Source organism: Terrapene carolina, unplaced genomic scaffold, assembly GCF_002925995.2.
Source record: "Terrapene carolina triunguis isolate 2854851 unplaced genomic scaffold, T_m_triunguis-2.0 Scaffold740, whole genome shotgun sequence".
NCBI lineage: Eukaryota > Metazoa > Chordata > Testudines > Emydidae > Terrapene > Terrapene triunguis.
In genome coordinates, this window is record NW_020665091.1 from 2,484,584 (window position 1) to 2,502,654 (window position 18,071).

Genomic DNA, 18,071 nt, shown 5'->3' on the forward strand with positions numbered 1-18,071 from the left:
CCCAAGCACCTGCTTGGCAAGCTGGTGCCTGGAGCCGGCCCTGACTCCAAGGGAAGTGGACACCTGAGTGCTGGGGCAAGTCCCTTAAGCTAAGTATTTCCAGAGCTGATCTCAGTGTCTGTGTCATTCTGCAGTTGGGTGTGGCCCTGCTTCTGTGTGTGTGTGCTGGAGGAGGCTTAATAGCCTGGCTCAGCAACAGGGCCGGCACCAGGACAGCAAGCAGGTGCTTGGGGCAGCCAACGGAAAGGAGCGGCACGTCCGGCTCTTCGGCAGCAATTCGGTGGCGGGTCCCTCAGTCCTTCTCAGAGGGAAGGACCTGCCGCCGAATTGCCGCCGAATAATGAAGCAGCAGCGGTAGAGCGCCGATCGCAGCTTCTTCTTCTTTTTTTTTTTTTTCGCCACTTGGGGTGGCAAAAATGCTGGAGCCGGCCCTGCTCAGCAAGACAGGTAAAAAGGGTGCCCAGGCTGGCAGAACAGGTGGGCTCAGTGGTATCCCAGGTAAGTGGTATCCCAGCACATCAGGTGTACTTAGATTTTAAACTCGTGTTTGAATCAACAGCCAATTATAGCTACTTGTTTCTCTGCCTCAGCCCTGTTTAAAGCGGCCTGGGGGTTGCTCTAATTTGCACCAACTGGTCAATAGGCCATATGCCAACTGGGACTAGCCAGGACACAGTTTGTTCATGTCCCCCAGAACACAGCATAGGCAGGTATAGGAGCCAGCTATGCCAGTACTACACCCACTGGAGGGTAGTACTTGGGGTGTTGAGTGAATCCCCAAGGGAGAACTTGCAGATGGCTTCCAGGGTTACCAGCTCTTATGATTTTATTGCAAGTTGTGATTTTTGATGTATTTCTTAAAGCTTCAGCTCATGGAGTCAAAAGATTGCATGAAAATCTCAGCTTCTTTTCTAGAAGTAAATTTCTAGACCTCATGGTTGCAGAGAAAAGCTTGAAAACACAAAGCAAGTGCACCCTAAAGGTAAAGAAACCAGAAGGCAAATAACAAGAAATACAATTTAAAAATAATCTCCTGGTTATGGGCCAATTTCGTGGTTTGTGTACTTGACTTATGATTTTTGAATGCTCAAGTGTGTCTGAGAATGAAGAGAGCAGAACAAGGCAAAGAATCTGCCTCTCTTCGAAATTAACTTACCTTAAATAATGTGGCACCTTCAGGCTAAAGTAGGTGAACAGCAGTGAGAATTTAAAGCCACTTGATGGCGCCAAGAGTCCATCCTCTGCAGGGGACAGTAAAACTACTAAGGTACTGCTTGGCAGACAGCTAGGAAACTTTCAGAGATAAAGAAATACTGGAAAGGTATGCTGTGGGGTATGTGGGTGAGGGAAGGGCAGGGACATAAGGAAGGACAGAAACTCTCTTGAAATAGACAGCAGTAAGGGTTGACAGAGAGAAATTGAAAGGAAAACTGTCTTGTTTTCCTGTCAGTTACAAAATTAGCAGATATGAGGAAGGTATTACAGGCCCTACAGCTGGGGTCTTGTTCCTCCTTCCCCAGGATATTAGTAACTGCCTTAGACTTAAGTAGGAATATTGGTATCCTGCAGGGGAAAATTGGGTGATCATTTAGTACTGTCTGTCATAAAATCTTAACTGAAAAATGAATTCCAACTTGCAGTCACAGGGTTTGAGAACTGGCTAAATGATTGTAAAGAAAGAGCTGTGATAAATGGCAGTGTATCAACGTGGAGAATGGTATCTAACGAAGAACCACAGGGAGCAGTGTTGGACCCTGTCTTATTTATCATCAGTCATGATCTGGAAGGGTGAGCAAACAGAACACTGAAATTCAGAAATGTTACTGAAATCAGGAGGAACAGCAAACACTAACAAGGACTGGAAAAATAGTTTAGAAGAGACCTACAGAGCCTAGGAACCTGGGCAAAAAACAACAGACTAAGAAGCAAATTGGAAATATGAAACTAATACATTTGAATGGGGTTGGGAGATACACAGTGGAAGGAAGGAATGTGCAAAGTTGTGATACTGAGAAAGACCTAGAGGTGATAAGACACCAGATAGATTCTATTTTTGATCATCCAGAGAAGTACTAGGCACCAGCCAAACATGACTTAGCAATGTGATATGCCTGCAGAGAGACAATCCCGTTCTGAGCTGCACATGCAAAGGCATCATGTCAATGGAGCATTTCTATATGGCTGTGATGCACCTGCATCTAGAATACAATCCCTGATTCTGGGCACCACGTTTCCCACAAAGATACTGACAAATCAGGGTATTCAAAGAACAGCAACAAAGTGATCATGTGGCTAGAGGAAGTGAGTGAGGAAAGACTGGAAAAAATTGCTGAATATATGTCTATGACATGCTAACTATGTTTAAAAGACTATTGAGGCTTCACAGTCAGGCACTCAAATTAGGAAATGCCAGAATTAAGCTTTCCCGTGCAACCTTATTTTGGCTTATGTGTGTATGTATTTTTGCACAGTCTTTATCTGCATGATTGCATATTCTATTTTCCACAGGTCCTGCCTCATTCAGTGAACAGGATGGATGATAAGGAAACATAACTGAACTTTTTTCCCCAGCCATCAAAGATCATTTAGGTTTGAGTTTTGGATGGTTGGGTTCATTTCCCGTTTTATATTGAACTATTTGCCCTCAGCCCAGGTCTTAATGTGGGGTCACAGGGTGTTTTGTTTCACTATCTGGGCATACCCTAAGATAGTGAGCTACTGGTAGAAAATATATACAAAGAGCTAGCAAATTCCAGCACTTAAAGCAACAGTAAAGCCACTTGATGCTATTCCTGGCATTATGCCCCATACACTAACTAGCTAAGACCCCAAAACCCTGTTGTTCAGACTCCCAATAATTGGCTGGCTCTTACTGATGAAATGACAACATAGAAAAATGACAACCTTGTACAGGAGCCATGGACAGGAAATTCCTGAACAGGTCATATCAGAGGGATGGCTGTTTGATAAACTTGCTTCTAGAATTTCTGGAGTGTCCTTCTGAAGCTGTGAAAACACCATATACACAGACACACTTCTTACAGCGCTAAGGACCTGAAAGTGAGTCCTCAGCTCTCTCTCTTCTTCTCCCCCTGCTGTGACTTCTTCCAGCTGTTGAACCCAACTAGAATCGTCATCCCCAGTGCAATTCCCCTCTCCTAATGCTGGTTCTCTCCCCTTCCATCTCCTCAGCACAATCTCTGTCTCGGGCCTTGTCTATAGAGATTGCCCCAATTTCAGATACTGATGACCCACCTTTGGTGTAGCTGCACCAGTGCAAACCCCTAGAGTAAGAAGGCAAGGTGCAATATTTGATTTGATGGAGCTTGAAATGGGTAAGCTCCACTGGTGTAAATTGCAGCTTTTCTTGTCTACACTTGGGTTTTACACTGGTGCAGCTGCAACAATAGCTGAAATGGGGCAAACCGCAATGGAGTCGAGGCCTAAGAGAGCAAACACTCTGGTAAAACTAGACAGGGAGAGAGTTCCCCACCACCCGCTTCATTCAGCCTATCTGCCAAGATTGTTGCTATTCCCTCCTGCTTTTTGGCCTTTCTTACTGAGAAACCAGCCCCATCTGCTGCTTTTGCCGGTACCAGATTCCATCCATGTACGACAGTTGCTGTCTTGGCCAATGCCAGGGCCTGAAACTGGGACTTGCAAAGATAAAAGCATGTGTATCGACAGCTAGAGCTAGGGTGACCAGATGTCCCAATTTTATAGGAACAGTCCTGATTTTTGGTCTTTTTCTTATATAGGCTCCTATTACTCCCCACCCCCGTCCCAATTTTTCACATTTGCTGTCTGGTCACCCTAGCTAGAGCTAATAATCGGGCTCAGTAATTTCAGCTGTAACAGCTACATTCTCTGTGGCTCAGCCATAAGGGAAGATGGTAAGACACTGACTAAGAGACACTGACTTGTTGCATCTAAAGAAGCGGGGGGGTTTACCCACAAAAGCTTATGCCCAAATAAATCTGTTAGTCTTTAAGGTGCCGGACTTCTTGTTGTTTTTATTGACTAGCGGATTACCTATGAACAGTGCAGGAAAGTTTTGCATGATATTAGTGATTTGTGTGTTTAGAAACAGTCCAGGCACTCAAAAGGTTTCAATGTCATCCTCTGTGATTTATCTCCTCATTTAGATGTTCCAGTCCCAGTATCTCCTATAGGACACACTAAAACCAAACAAAAGTCTTTTCTACCTAGTGCTCTGTCAAGGAATGGAGTACACTGACCAGCTAAGGCCCTTTCACAGAGGTCACACCAAGAAGCAGCTGGAACAACTTTCAGGTTGCAGGACGCATTGCTTTAACCCCGGATGGGGACTGTGGCAACACTAGCCCAGAAGGTGGCATCCAGGAGCCATGCACAGCATTGGAGCAAAGGTCGGGTGGAGGAACGATCCCGGGAATAGGTGGCTGGCTGCCTTTAAGGTGGATTTATTTGCCTGCCAGATGTGAAGTCTGTAACCAGCCCCTTTAAAGAGCAGGTAAAGCAGCAAGTGGGTAGGGAGAGAACTGGCTTCTCCACCCCTCGCTTTGGTCTTTCATCATAACTCCGGGCCAGGCAGGCAGGCAGGCAGATTTTGCAATGTGTGCGTTCCCGTCAGGAGGCTCCAGGAGCAGTTCACGCACAGGGAGCAAGTGCCAAGTGTCTAGGGCCTGAGCCAAGGAAGCAGAGACCCAGGGTGCAAGGGGCTGGGAGCAGGGCTTCCTCCCCGGGGACTATGGAGCTGAGATCCCCTGGCAGCAGGACAAGTCTCTCCACTGGGCTCTTTCTCCTGCTTTGTGCTTTCCTGCCTCCTGAGATACCTGGGAAAGAAGGTAAGGATAGTGCCTGGCCTCCCCATCCCCCGGGAGCTGGGCAGGGCTCTGCCTCCAGCAACAGGAACCCCTACAGCTTGGCTGAGAGAGGGGTGGGAACGGAAGGTTCCTTGGGAGACCTGGGGAGGTGGGGGGTGGGAAGGAGAGCCTCCTCTGTAGGGGGCTGGGACTGGCCTTCCTCAAAGGGGGACCGGAATAGGGAGGGAGGGAGTTGTAAAATTAAGATAGGGAATTGTGTATGTGGAGGGGTGTGGGGAGACTGACAGGTGGGGTTTGCTCAGGAAACTAACGTCTGACTCCTTACTTTTCTTTGTGACTCTGTAAACAATTATCACACTCCAGGTGCGTGGGGAAGCAGTCATGTTGCTGCAACTTCAGGGAACTGCACCTTCCCTCCCCCCAGTCAGTTTTAAGCACAACATCTTAAAGCATTTGTAGGTCCAGAAGGGATTTTTCTCCTTTTGCATTTAACACAAGCTCTGGGGTTACAAGTTCAAACACACACCAAATGAATAAATCCCCTCCCCCTCTCCCTGAGGAATCTCTCTGGGGACTGGGGGAGTTAACACTTTCAGCAATAACAGTTTTTGTTTGATTTGTAGCTCTTGTGGAGATTTCTGCATTAGAAAACCCATCAGTACTGGTCTCCCCTTCCACTTCCTCGTGGCAGGGCGAGGAACCTGTACGCGGGTTCATCTACTCTGCACAACTTATCTACCCTGCCCTGTGCCTTCCCCTTGATCCCTGTTTTCCCCCCTCCCATTTCTCTTTCCTTTCCACCTCTTGGCCTGCCTCTGATCCACTTCCCTTTCCTGCTTAGCTCCTCTCCCTCCTCTCCCACTTAGCCCCTTTTGCTAGATGTAGTGATAGATACTCCTAGGCCTGGTCTACACTAGGACTTTAATTCGGATTTAGCTGCGTTAATCTGAATTAACCCTTCACCTGTCCACACTACAGAGCCAGTTAATTCGAATTAAAGGGCACTTAAAATCGATTTCTGTACTCCACCTCGACGAGCGGAGTAGCGCCTAAATCGATTTTGTTAATTCGAATTAGGGTTAGTGTGGCCGCACACCACCGAATTACTGTGTTTAAGTTAATGGGGTAGTGTGGCCGCACACCACCGAATTACTGTGGTTAAAAACCGAATTAAGGTGCTTAGTGTGGCCGCGCACAATCGAATTTATACAACCTGTTTCCCAAATTCGAATTATCTAAATTCGGATTAATCCTGTAGTGTAGACATACCCCTAGACAGTGTGGTGCTTGTGAGGGATTCAGAACCTGCGTAGAACAGGGTGTGGGGGGAATGATTCTCTACCTTTCTGTGAGGTTAAAGTGAACTTGTGGAACTGTCTGACCCTCCTTTACACTACCTGTCTCTGTCACCTTTCTCTGCATATTTGTATGAGGGGCTTCAGTGTTCTCCTCTCCTACTGGAGTTGCTCTTCCCCTAGCACTCAACTAGAAGAGCCGTCCACCTCTGTGCGGATTAGGGTATGGGCCTCTCTCTGGCCCTGCTCTGGGCTTTATACTGGATGTGGTTCTCAGACACACTTTAAATAGGGTTCCGGATAAATAAGTTTCTAGACAGGTTTGGCTGTATCTGTCGCCGAGAGGGCCAGATTGGATTAGAACCTAAGTTGGGCTCCAAGTGAACTCCAGGAACTGACTTGTCTGTTGGAAGAATAGTTGGTGATAACATTTTGGGGACTGGATAACTTGTTCAAATACATCTGCCATGCCCCCTTCACTAACAGTTCACCTGCCTCAGACTGTTTTGTTTTGGTTGTGGCTGTGATCCCTTCCTCAAGTCCAGATCCTAGAGCATGTGTAGACATGCCCTGAGATGCTTTGAGCTGGGGATGTAATTTGCAGCTTGAGGAGACATACCCATGCTGCTTCTGATCAAACTAGAGCTCTAAAAATAGAATGAGGCCACAGCAGCAGGAGGGGCTAGCCTCCCCAAGTATGTATCCGTCCAAGGCAGCTGGCATGGACTCAGGGCAGCTAGCTGCTCTCTCCACTGCGGCTACAGTATATGCCCAGAGTCTCTACTGGATAGGTACTTGGGTCAGCTAGCCCCTGATGCCAGCCACGGCAGCTACATATTTTTTTTTTTTTTTTTTTTTTTAGCACACTAGTTCAATCAGAGCCAGTGCAGGTATGTCTCCTTGCGCTGGGGATTGTGCCCCCAGCCCAAAGGGTAGACATACCCTAACAGGACTCATCCCCACTGGTCATATCCAATGACTCTGTTTGGGCCCCAGTGTGGATGGGGCCTTTATTTCTTTTGGAGAGATTCTCTCCCTCACTATATGCCGTATAACAGTGAGACTTCCACATGTTAGGGGATGGGCAGCCAAGCTCTCTGCCCCACCAGTGTGCCCTCTGTCCCCTAATATATTAACTTTGCAGGTCAGTGGCTCAGCGCTACCTTCCCTCCACTTCCATGCAGCATCCAAATTGTGAGCCTTGTGGGTGGAGACCTGCCTTGCTGGTGCACTGTCCATGGGGGCAGGCAGTGCATGTATGTGTTCCCACCACAACTCACAGCAACTATCCTGTACTACCAGATGGCACTCCAAGGCAGCATGAGCTTCTGCACAGCTGGGTCCTGTCCTTGCCTAGAAAGCTCTTAAATCTCTCTTGCTCACTACAGTATTTTTCTCCTCTCCTTACCCTTATAAAAACTGTCTCTTCCCCCTTACTTTATCCTGCCCCTTACTTGTGTGGGGTAGATATTGTGTCCTCTAGGAAGTGACTGGAGTGAGGAGCACCTCGTGCAGATAGGATTTGGGACTACCAGTACTGTGGAAGTGTTATCTCCTCAAAAGTCCCAGAGGGAATAGAGTGGAGAGGGGAAGAAGAAGGGAGGGGTACAAAGATTCATGGCCCTATCTCTGATTCTGGGCCATGCCCTGCTTCCTCATTCCACACGTCTCTTACACGCTCTCTCTTGCACTTTACACTCTGCTGGCTGTAGAATCATAGAATCACAGAAGATTAGGGTTGGAAGAGACCTCAGAAGGTCATCTAGTCCAACCCCCTGCTCAAAGCAGGACCAACCCCAACTAAATCATCCCAGCCAGGGCTTTGTCAAGCCAGGCCTTAGAAACCTCTAAGGATGCAGATTCCACCACCTCTCTAGGTAACCCATTCCAGTGCTTCACCACCCTCCTAGCAAAAAAGTTTTTCCTAATATCCAACCTAGACCTCCCCCACTGCAACTTGAGACCATGGCTCCTTGTTCTATCCTTGTTCTGTAACTGACAGGCAACACTGATCTAGTCAGGGGCAGCAAAAGAGAGATTCTGGCTCTTTAAATGGCACTTTATCACCCCCAGTTCTTTCCCAGTCCAATTGGATATGGCCCTCAGAGTGAAGCTAGTGGAAATCGACAGGGCATCTTCAGGGATTTTTCTCTGTGCTGCAAAAGTGTAATTCTCAGGCCAGGTTTATACTAGGAGCACTTTGCTGGTATAGCTGACCTGGAATAGTGAGGATGCAGCTTATACCAGCAAACCTACTCTTTGCTGGTATAGTTTATTCCTGGACACAACCCACACCCCAAGACAAAGCAGTAGATTTAGTGGGATTCAGGTTTTATTTTTTGATCATTTAGATGGATAATAGCAATGTTTATTTTTAAGCAGTTTTTCAATGCTTATCAATTTAAATTTTCACAGTAGTAGAAAATTATGGGGGGGGGTCAGACAATAATTATTTAATGACAATAGATGTTGAGATGCAAAAAGTTAAAGCTTTATAATTGCTAAAACACAAATTGTCAACATCACATAGCAAAATATAAAAAGTAAATATCCTTAAATCAAACTCGAGGAAGTTCTCAAGCAGCATTTTTTTACTTTGCCTAACTGAACATTTTGATTATCAATGGAAATATTTTTTCATCAGTTTGTGTGAATTGTTACTAACATTGACCAATAAAAATCTAATCCTTCCAAGCCTAAAAAACAAGCAATCCATGGAAGAGTGCAGTTCTGCTGGTATAACTGTATCTACACTAGGGGCTTTTGTCAGCACAGCTCTATTGATCAGGGAACACTCCTCTTCATACCTTGGCCAACATAGCCAGCAAAGCTTTATAGTGTAGGCCTGGCCTCAGGTTTGCCAACTATAAAAGCATTCAACAATCATGAGCCAAGCGTCAAAAAATCATGAGACTGGCTTCTAGATCCCAAGACTTTAGGGTGCACTCAGATAGGGGCAGCTCTATGTTTTTTGCCGCCCCAAGCACGGCAGTCAGGCGGCCTTAGGTGGCATGCCTGTGGGCGGTCCGCGGTCACGCGGATTTGGCGGCATTTCTGCGGGTGATCTGCTGGTCACGCGGCTTCGGCGTACCCACTGCCGAATTGCCACCGAAACCGCGGGACCGGTGGACCTCCCGCAGGCACACTGCCGAAGGGTGCCTGACTGCCGCCTTCACAGTGACTGGCAGGCCGCGCCCCCTCCCCCCCCCGCACCCGCGGCTTGCCGCCCCAGGCACGCGCTTGCTGCGCTGGTGCCTGGAGCCGCCCCTGCACTCAGATCACATTTTCATTTTTTTCACAGCAACCATGAGGGATGGAAACTAAACTGAAAGCAGGATTCTCACCTAATCACATGCTTTCTAGGAGTCAAGACACTAAGAAAAACACCAAACAGCTTGAGACTCATGAGAAAACCATGAGAAGTGGCAATACTGCATTCTGCAGACCTTGCACACTTGCTGAGTTAACTACTGCATGAAGCAGTTGAGGCAGTGCATTTGGAGGGGAAACGGATGCAAGGTGGAGGTCATAGGATGCAAAAGTCAAAGGAGAGAAGATGAGTTGAGCACCGTGGGTATGAGGGATGGGAGATGGAAGGTTAGTGAGGGAGATATTGGGATATGGGGGAAAGTGAATGCTGAGATAAAGCTTGTACATTTCTTTCTTATTCCCATCCCTGAACATGGAGGAGATCTTTTGAGTTAAAGCATCTCCCCATAGAAATACAGAGGGAGAGGAGAGAAACTGGGTGGTTGTGGACAGTCGATACTAAAACACAGCTGACAGAAACACTCCCCCTGGAGACTCAAATTAGGGCTGATACTGTCCTGTATCTGTCCTGGAAATTAATTAGTTAATGTTAGTACAGCCCTTTGCAGCTTCAAAGCACTGATAAAGTTTTCACTGTTATAGTTTGCCATAAACAAAGAAAGCTCTATGATTTCAGTAGGGAAAAGAAAACCAAAGTAAAGACTGCAGGAGAGGGAGGGGGAGAGAGAATGGTGTTTGTCTCTCTTTGCAACCAGCTACATCTGGGCTGAATGCAAAATGACAGCTTCCCCTGCAGACAGGAAGACTCCTAGAAACTTAAATACAAAAACAAAATAACAGTTGGATGGCTCCATATGTAGGGGAGATGATACATCCATAAACTAGCTGCTAAAGGCTCTTGGTTGCTGTGACTGATGCAGTGGAGGTTACACTCTTCATGGGGTCTCTTTACACTGTACCGTCCCATGACCCTCCTTCCTCTCCTTCCCCAGCCCTGGTTAGTTCCCTGAGGCAACACTAATTGATCTTTTGTGGTGGTAATTTGTTCAGTCACTTCAGCACTTATCTCTTTTCAGCCCTCTGTCCAGTGTCTTTGCTTCTCCTGTTCTGAAGGGAGATTCTTGGAGAGGATTCCATTACCAGGCCAGTTTTGGGGCATTGAATTCCCATTTTAATTCATCCCAGCATCCTGTACACATTTAAGGGAGTGGGGAAACACTGAGAGGAAACCTACTCTGCTAGGCTTCACGAAGGGCTCCTCTTGATTTTTGCTGCCTGGGTTTGTGGATTGGAAAGAATATTGGGTAGCTGCAGTGTTACTGAGATCTATTGCTATCCTCCCTCTAGCTGTGCTTTTGCGTGGGTTGAGGGGAAAGTGGTTTTGGGGACAAAGGCAAAGATTCTTCATGCTCGTTTCCTGGCTGGAGAAGAAGGAATTGGGGAGAGATGATGTGGCTATGAATTGTGGGGCAGAACTGCAGACATTGCTGAATGACCTGGATACGGTCACATTGAATAGACTGGGGAAAGTCAAAAGCAGTAGTGACCTAAGAAGCGGTGACAGAATGGGAAGGCTCTCTATGCCTGTTCCATAAACCGTGGGAGTTGGGTTTCTCATCCTTTCCTTCTGGCTTGCAGTGAATCTCCTGGACACAAGCACTGCACAGAGTGAACTGGGCTGGCTTCCGGATCCTCCAGAAACAGGGGTGAGTACTATGCTGGGGAAGGAAGGGCAGAACTCTGGAGTATTGTCTGCCATGGAGAGAAATCAAGGATCAATTCCAAAAAGGGACTCTTAGGGCTTGGCTACACTTGCGAGTTAGAACGCATTAAAGCAGCCACGGGCACCCTAGCTCACTACCCGTCCACACTGGCAAGGCACATAGAGCGCTCTGACTCCACAGCTAGAGCGCTCCTGATACTCCACCTCGGCGAGAGGAATAACGTTTGATGCGCCCTCACTGGAGCGCTGCAGCGCCAGTGTGAATGGGGTGTTGCATTACTGCACTTTGATCGGCCTCCAGAAACACCCCATAATCCCCTTAAGTCAAGTGGCCACTCTTGTCATTGTTTTGAATCACTGCAGGAATGCGGATATGCCCTTTGAAAGCTCCCTTTCTGACAGTCGGCTGCTTATCTGCTCCGAGACAAAGCAACCATTAGTGTGGAATGCAGTGTGTGAGAGAGAGGCGGGGGACAGAGGGGGTCTGCTGCTGTGTGAACTTACAAGACAGCATGCTGACATGGTCTCAGCCCCCCAAAAACCCACTCTCTCTGCCCCCTCATACACACAACGCACTCCCTGTCACACTCCACCCCATCCCCACCCCCCATTTGAAAAGCACTTTACAGCCACTTGCATGCTGGGATAGCTGCCCATAATGCACCGTTCCCAATGCCGCTGCAAGTGCCGCAAATGTGGCCTTAGTCTTAGCCTTAGTCCTGCCCTGCAGCTCCCCATTGTATTTCAGTCCTGGCCTCCCCACACAGCTCTGCCAATGCCCCTCAGTCCTGCCCTGCAGCCCCCTGCTATTCCAGTGCTGGGCTCCCCTCACAGCTCTGCCAATGCCCCTCAGTCCTGCCCTGCAGCCCCCCTGTTAGTCCCGTGCCATGGATCCCATTACTAAGGAAATATAATAATGTTGTTACTTTTTAGTGATTATTGGCAGTTGTTATTTAAATAAGAAATCTTTCAAATGGATTCATATGTTGAATCTAAATACAGGAGGAGGAAGAATAAAACTGATGTCTTATCTTGTCACCTGAGTTCCTCTGTCCCTTGTTGCAAGTACAGTGTGTGCTTCCCACCCCCATTGAAATACCCATGACAGAACTAATTCCATTCTTAATGATTTTGAAGAATCTCGAACAATTTGAAAATAAGTGAGACTCTCTGTTCACTCCCTCTCAGGGCCTTACTGGTTGTAAACTGAATATATTGGATCATTAATTGACTGTGAACAGTCAATTGAGAGACTGCACCAGGGAGATGCAGTATGGTCTAGTGCAGTGGTCTCCAACCTTTTTATGCCCAAGATCACTTTTTGAATCTAAGGGCAACTAGGATCTACCCCCACCCCTTCCCTGAGGCCCCACCCGTTACCCAAAGCTCCGCCCCACTCACTCCACACACACACACCCCGTTGCTCACTCTCCCCCACCCTCACTCACTTTCACCGGGCTGGGGTATGGGGTTGGGGTTTGGGAGGGGGTGCAGGCTCTGGGCTGGGGCTGAGGGGTTCACAGTGTGGGAGGGGGCTCTGGGCTGAGCCTGGGGCATGGCGTTGGGGTACAGGAGGGGGTGAGGGGTGCAAGCTCTAGTAGGGAGTTTGGGTGCAGGAGGGGGCTCCAGGCTGGGACAGAGGGTTGGGGTGCAGGAGGGGGTAGAAGGTGCTGGCTCTGGGAGGGGGGTCAGGGCTGAGGCTTGGGGTGCAGGAGGGGGTTTGGGGTGCAGAATGTGGTATGGGGTGCTGGCTCCGGGAGGAGGCTCAGGGTTCGGGGTTGGGGTGCAGGAGGGGGCTTGGGATGCTGGCTGTGGGACAGGGCTCAAGGTGGGGCTTGGGGTGCTGGCTGTGGGACAGGGCTCAAGGTGGGGCTTGGGGTGCTGGCTCTTGGAGAGGGCTCAGGGCTGGGGGCTCCTGCCAGGCAGCATTTACCTCTGGCAGCTCCCAGTTGGCGGCGGGCGCAGTGAGGCTAAGGTAGGGTACCTGCCTATGCCGGCCGCACACCACTCCCGGAAGGGGCCAACGCACATCTGCGGTCCCTGGGGGAGGGACGGAGGGCACATGGCTCCATGAGCTGCCCCTCTCTGCAAGCACCAATGGGAGCTGCGGTGGCGGTGCTTGTAGACAGGAGCAGCGTGCAGAGGGAGACCCCTGGCTGCAGGGCCATGCTGGCTGCTTCCAAGAGCGGCGTGGGGCCAGGATAGGCCTTAGCGGCAGCCACGCTGCACCACTGGAGATCACGATCGACTGGGAGATCCTCTAGGATCAACCAGTCAATCATGATTGAGCGGTTGGTGATCACTGGTCTAGTGGATAGAGCCTTAGACTGGAATTCAGAGACCAGGGTTGTAGTTCTGCCTGTGCTACTGGCCTGCTGAATGACCTTGGGCAAGTCACTTCTTTCTGTGCCTCAGTTTCCCTATCTGTAAAATGGGAATAAGGCTACTGGCCTCATTTTTAAAGTGCTTTTAGATCTATTATTATTACAAATCAGAATATGACTTTTCTAGTTGCCAGCACTACAAACTCTGACCTGGCATTTACACATCTCACAGAGTGCTTGGTTTTCTTCTGTTCTTATCTGTTATGTACAAACAAAGCAATCATGTACTCTCTGTAAAATGACTTTTGTTTTAGATCAAAAATAAATAAATAATAGAACAAAAATAAAGACTCTATGAAAAGACGGCATGTTTTTTTGTCTTCTCCGTAATGTCTGAACTGAACACAAAATAGCAGGTGCCTTCAGCAGACTACCAGAAAGTTAAAGATGTACTATGCATAAAATTAAGTGCTACATAGCCACATGCCATTACCACAGGAAGGGTGTCACTAGTTGGCACCAAGATAATATCTTCATCTGCATAGGATAAGCCTGCATAGTCGGCTTTGGTAATGCCTATCCAAAGAGCAGCAACTAAAATAATGTCCCTTCTCTATGTTTCTCGGGAGCTGGGAATACAATTACAGGGGATGACAATTCCTATGCAATTCCCCCCTCCCCTCCTCATCAGTGTGATCACAGTTATATCAGTATAAATGTGCTTGTATCAGTATAACTTATGCCAGTTTAAGAAGCAGAATAAGCTAGCAGAACTGCATCCACACTAGGGCTTTTACCAGTATTACTGTTTTGTTTAACCAAAATAGTTATGCCAGTAACACTTCTCAGTCTTTCCCCCTGCCTTGCCACCACCATGTGGCTTTGACTAATATAGTATTCCCAGTTGGCTAATGGGGAGTACTGAATCCAAATGTTCCACTCCAGTAGATTGGTAGCAATATAAACCCCACTTTGGACTCTTGGACACTGAAGAGGAGGTATGCAGCCCCAACGGTTGAAAGAAAAGCCTAGGATCAGGCAGCAGGGAGTGAGGAGTGCCAGTTTTGAGTAAGGGGATTTGGGAGATGGAGTGGGGTAGAGAGAACAAACTCTGTCTGTTAGTGGCAAAGTAATTTTCTGAGTAGGTTTTGCCAGGTGTCACAATGTTTGATGTGGGGGGGGGTTCCCAAAGCCCCAGCTGCTTGCACCAAGAGATTGCATGAATATCTCACCTTCCATTTTAAAAAAGTTTCTAGCCCTTGTGGTTGCAGAGAAATGCTGGCGAATGTGACCAGCTTGTACCCCAAAGGCTCAGAAATCAAGGGCAAAGAGAAGAGCCTGTATATTTTGAAATCTCATTATATATGGGGCCTGACTCATGACTCTTGAACAGATGGGGTTGGCAATACTAGGTTCATCTGTACATATTGGGCAGCAAATATTCTTAGAGCACTGAGAGATCCAGGTTGCCAGATGGGTTTTATGGAGACTTTTACAGAACAGTCAAGAAACACAAACTGTCTTTTTAGCCTGCCTGCTTGCAAAATGCCCTGTACAGTACAGCAGAGAGTGATAGTGACTTAATTGCAATGTGCATTCAAAAGTCTTCCATGGTTGTACTGGAGTTACTAATAGAGGCCTAGTGAGATAGGAGAGGTGAGAGACTATTTTGAAAGGGCATTGAGCTCAGACTTGCTGAGACAGGGTACTCTATGGTTACTGCTCCAGGAATGTTTGATTACTTTTCATTTATGGAACTCCCTGATCTCTGACCCGTATTGGTTTTCAACCTCCAAGATTGCAGGGATTTGCTTAATCATTGTGCTGTTATTTCTCAGTAACTGTAATGTGAATAGATGAAAAGTTGCCACAAGTACAAAAACAATGGGCAAAGGCATCCTTTAAAAATTAGAAGTTAAATCCTATTGAGGAAAATAGAATGGCGCATAAACTTTGGCAAGTCAAGTGTAAAAGTATAATTCGTCAGGCCAAAAAAGAATCCGAAGAGCAACTAGCCAAAGACTCAAAACTAACAGCTGTGACAGACCCAGACCAGTGGGGTACAGGAGTCTGGTAGAGGGCAAATATACTGGTCACTGGATGAGCAGTTTTCTGTTCCCTGAGTGACCAGAGCAGGGGCTGCACTAGAGTAATCAGGAACCTGCTAGAACCAGTTAAGGCAGGCAGGCTAATCATAGAATCATAGAATATCAGGGTTGGAAGGGACCTCAGGAGGTCATCTAGTCCAACCCCCTGCTCAAAGCAGGACCAATTCCCAACTAAATCATCCCAGCCAGGGCTTTGTCAAGCCGGGCCTTAAAAACCTCCAAGGAAGGAGACTCCACCACCACCCTAGGTAACGCATTCCAGTGGTTCACCACCCTCCTAGTGAAATAGTGTTTCCTAATATCCAACCTAGACCTCCCCCACTGCAACTTGAGACCATTGCTCCTTGTTCTGTCATCTGCCACCATTGAGAACAGCCGAGTTCCATCCTCTTTGGAACCCCCCTTCAGGTAGTTGAAGGCTGCTATCAAATCCCCCCTCATTCTTCTCTTCTGGAGACTAAACAATCCCAGTTCCCTCAGCCTCTCCTCATAAGTCACGCGCTCCAGACCCCTAATCATTTTTGTTGCCCTCCGCTGGACTCTTTCCAATTTATCCACATCCTTCTTGTAGTGTGTGGCCCAAAACTGGACACAGTACTCCAGATGAGGCCTCACCAATGTCGAATAAAGGGGAACGATCACGTCCCTCCATCTGCTGGCAATGCCCCTACTTATACAGCCCAAAATGCCGTTAGCCTTCTTGGCAACAAGAGCACACTGTTGACTCATATCCAGCTTCTCGTCCACTGTGACCCCTAGGTCCTTTTCTGCAGAACTGCTACCTAGCCATTCGTTCCCTAGTCTGTAGCTGTGCATGGGATTCTTCCGTCCTAAGTGCAGGACTCTGCACTTGTCCTTGTTGAACCTCATCAGGTTTCTTTTGGCCCAATCCTCTAATTTGTCTAGGTCCCTCTGTATCCGATCCCTACCCTCTAGTGTATCTACCACGCCTCCTAGTTTAGTGTCATCGGCAAACTTGCTGAGAGTGCAGTCCACACCATCCTCCAGATCAATAAAGATATTAAACAAAACCGGCCCCAGGACCGACCCTTGGGGCACTCCGCTTGAAACTGGCTGCCAACTAGACACGGAGCCATTGATCACTACCCGTTGAGCCCGACGATCTAGCCAGCTTTCTATCCACCTTATAGTCCATTCATCCAGCCCATACTTCTTTAACTTGGCAGCAAGAATACTGTGGGAGACCGTATCAAAAGCTTTGCTAAAGTCAAGGAATAACACATCCACTGCTTTCCCCTCATCCACAGAGCCAGTTATCTCATCATAGAAGGCAATTAGGTTAGTCAGGCACGACTTCCCCTTGGTGAATCCATGCTGACTGTTCCTGATCACTTTCCTCTCCTCTAAGTGTTTCATAATTGATTCCTTGAGGACCTGCTCCAAGATTTTTCCAGGAACTGAGGTGAGGCTGACTGGCCTGTAGTTCCCTGGATCCTCCTTCTTCCCTTTTTTAAAGATGGACACTACATTAGCCTTTTTCCAGTCATCCGGGACCTCCCCCAATCGCCATGAGTTTTCAAAAATAATGGTTAATGGCTCTGCAATCTCATCCGCCAACTCCTTTAGCACCCTCGGATGCAGCGCATCCGGCCCCATGGACTTGTGCACGTCCAGTTTTTCCAAATAGTCCCGAACCACTTCTTTCTCCACAGAGGGCTGGTCACCTTCTCCCCATATTGTGCTGCCCAGTGCAGCAGTCTCGGAGCTGACTTTGTTTGTGAAGACAGAGGCAAAAAAATCATTGAGTACATTAGCTTTTTCCACATCCTCGGTCACTAGGTTGCCTCCCTCATTCAGTAAGGGGCCCACACTTTCCTTGACTTTCTTGTTGTTGCTAACATACCTGAAGAAACCCTTCTTGTTACTCTTAACATCTCTTGCTAGCTGCAACTCCAAATGTGATTTGGCCTTCCTGATTTCACTCCTGCATACCTGAGCAATATTTTTATACTCCTCCCTGGTCATTTGTCCAATCTTCCACTTCTTGTAAGCTTCTTTTCTGTGTTTAAGATCAGCAAGGATTTCACTGTTTAGCCAAGCTGGTCGCCTGCCATATTTACTATTCTTTCTACACATCGGGATGGTTTGTTCCTGCAACCGCAATAAGGATTCTTTAAAATACAGCTAGCTCTCCTGGACCCCTTTGCCCTTCATGTTATTCTCCCAGGGGATCCTGCCCATCTGTTCCCTGAGGGAGTCAAAGTCTGCTTTTCTGAAGTCCAGGGTCCGTATTCTGCTGCTCTCCTTTCTTCCTTGTGTCAGGATCCTGAACTCGACCATCTCATGGTCACTGCCTCCCAGGTTCCCATCCACTTTTACTTCCCCTACTAATTCTTCCCTGTTTGTGAGCAGCAGGTCAAGAAAAGCTCTGCCCCTAGTTGGTTCCTCCAGCACTTGCACCAGGAAATTGTCCCCTTCACTTTCCAAAAACTTCCTGGATTGTCTGTGCACCGCTGTATTGCTCTCCCAGCAGATATCAGGGTGATTAAAGTCTCCCATGAGAACCAGGGCCTGCGATCTAGCAA

The 18,071-nt window shown here is 47.8% G+C and overlaps 1 protein-coding gene across 1 annotated transcript in view; it reads left to right on the forward strand.

Moving 5' to 3' along the window:
* Window positions 1-4,580: 4,580 nt before the first annotated feature.
* The window catches only part of EPHA1 (EPH receptor A1), a 70,982-nt gene continuing 57,491 nt past the window's right edge, over window positions 4,581-18,071 (forward strand). The window contains exons 1-2 of the mRNA XM_026660227.1: window positions 4,581-4,826; window positions 11,009-11,076. Coding sequence (XP_026516012.1) covers window positions 4,730-4,826; window positions 11,009-11,076 — 165 coding nt within the window. The 5' untranslated portion in view covers window positions 4,581-4,729. The remainder of the gene's footprint in view (window positions 4,827-11,008; window positions 11,077-18,071) is intronic.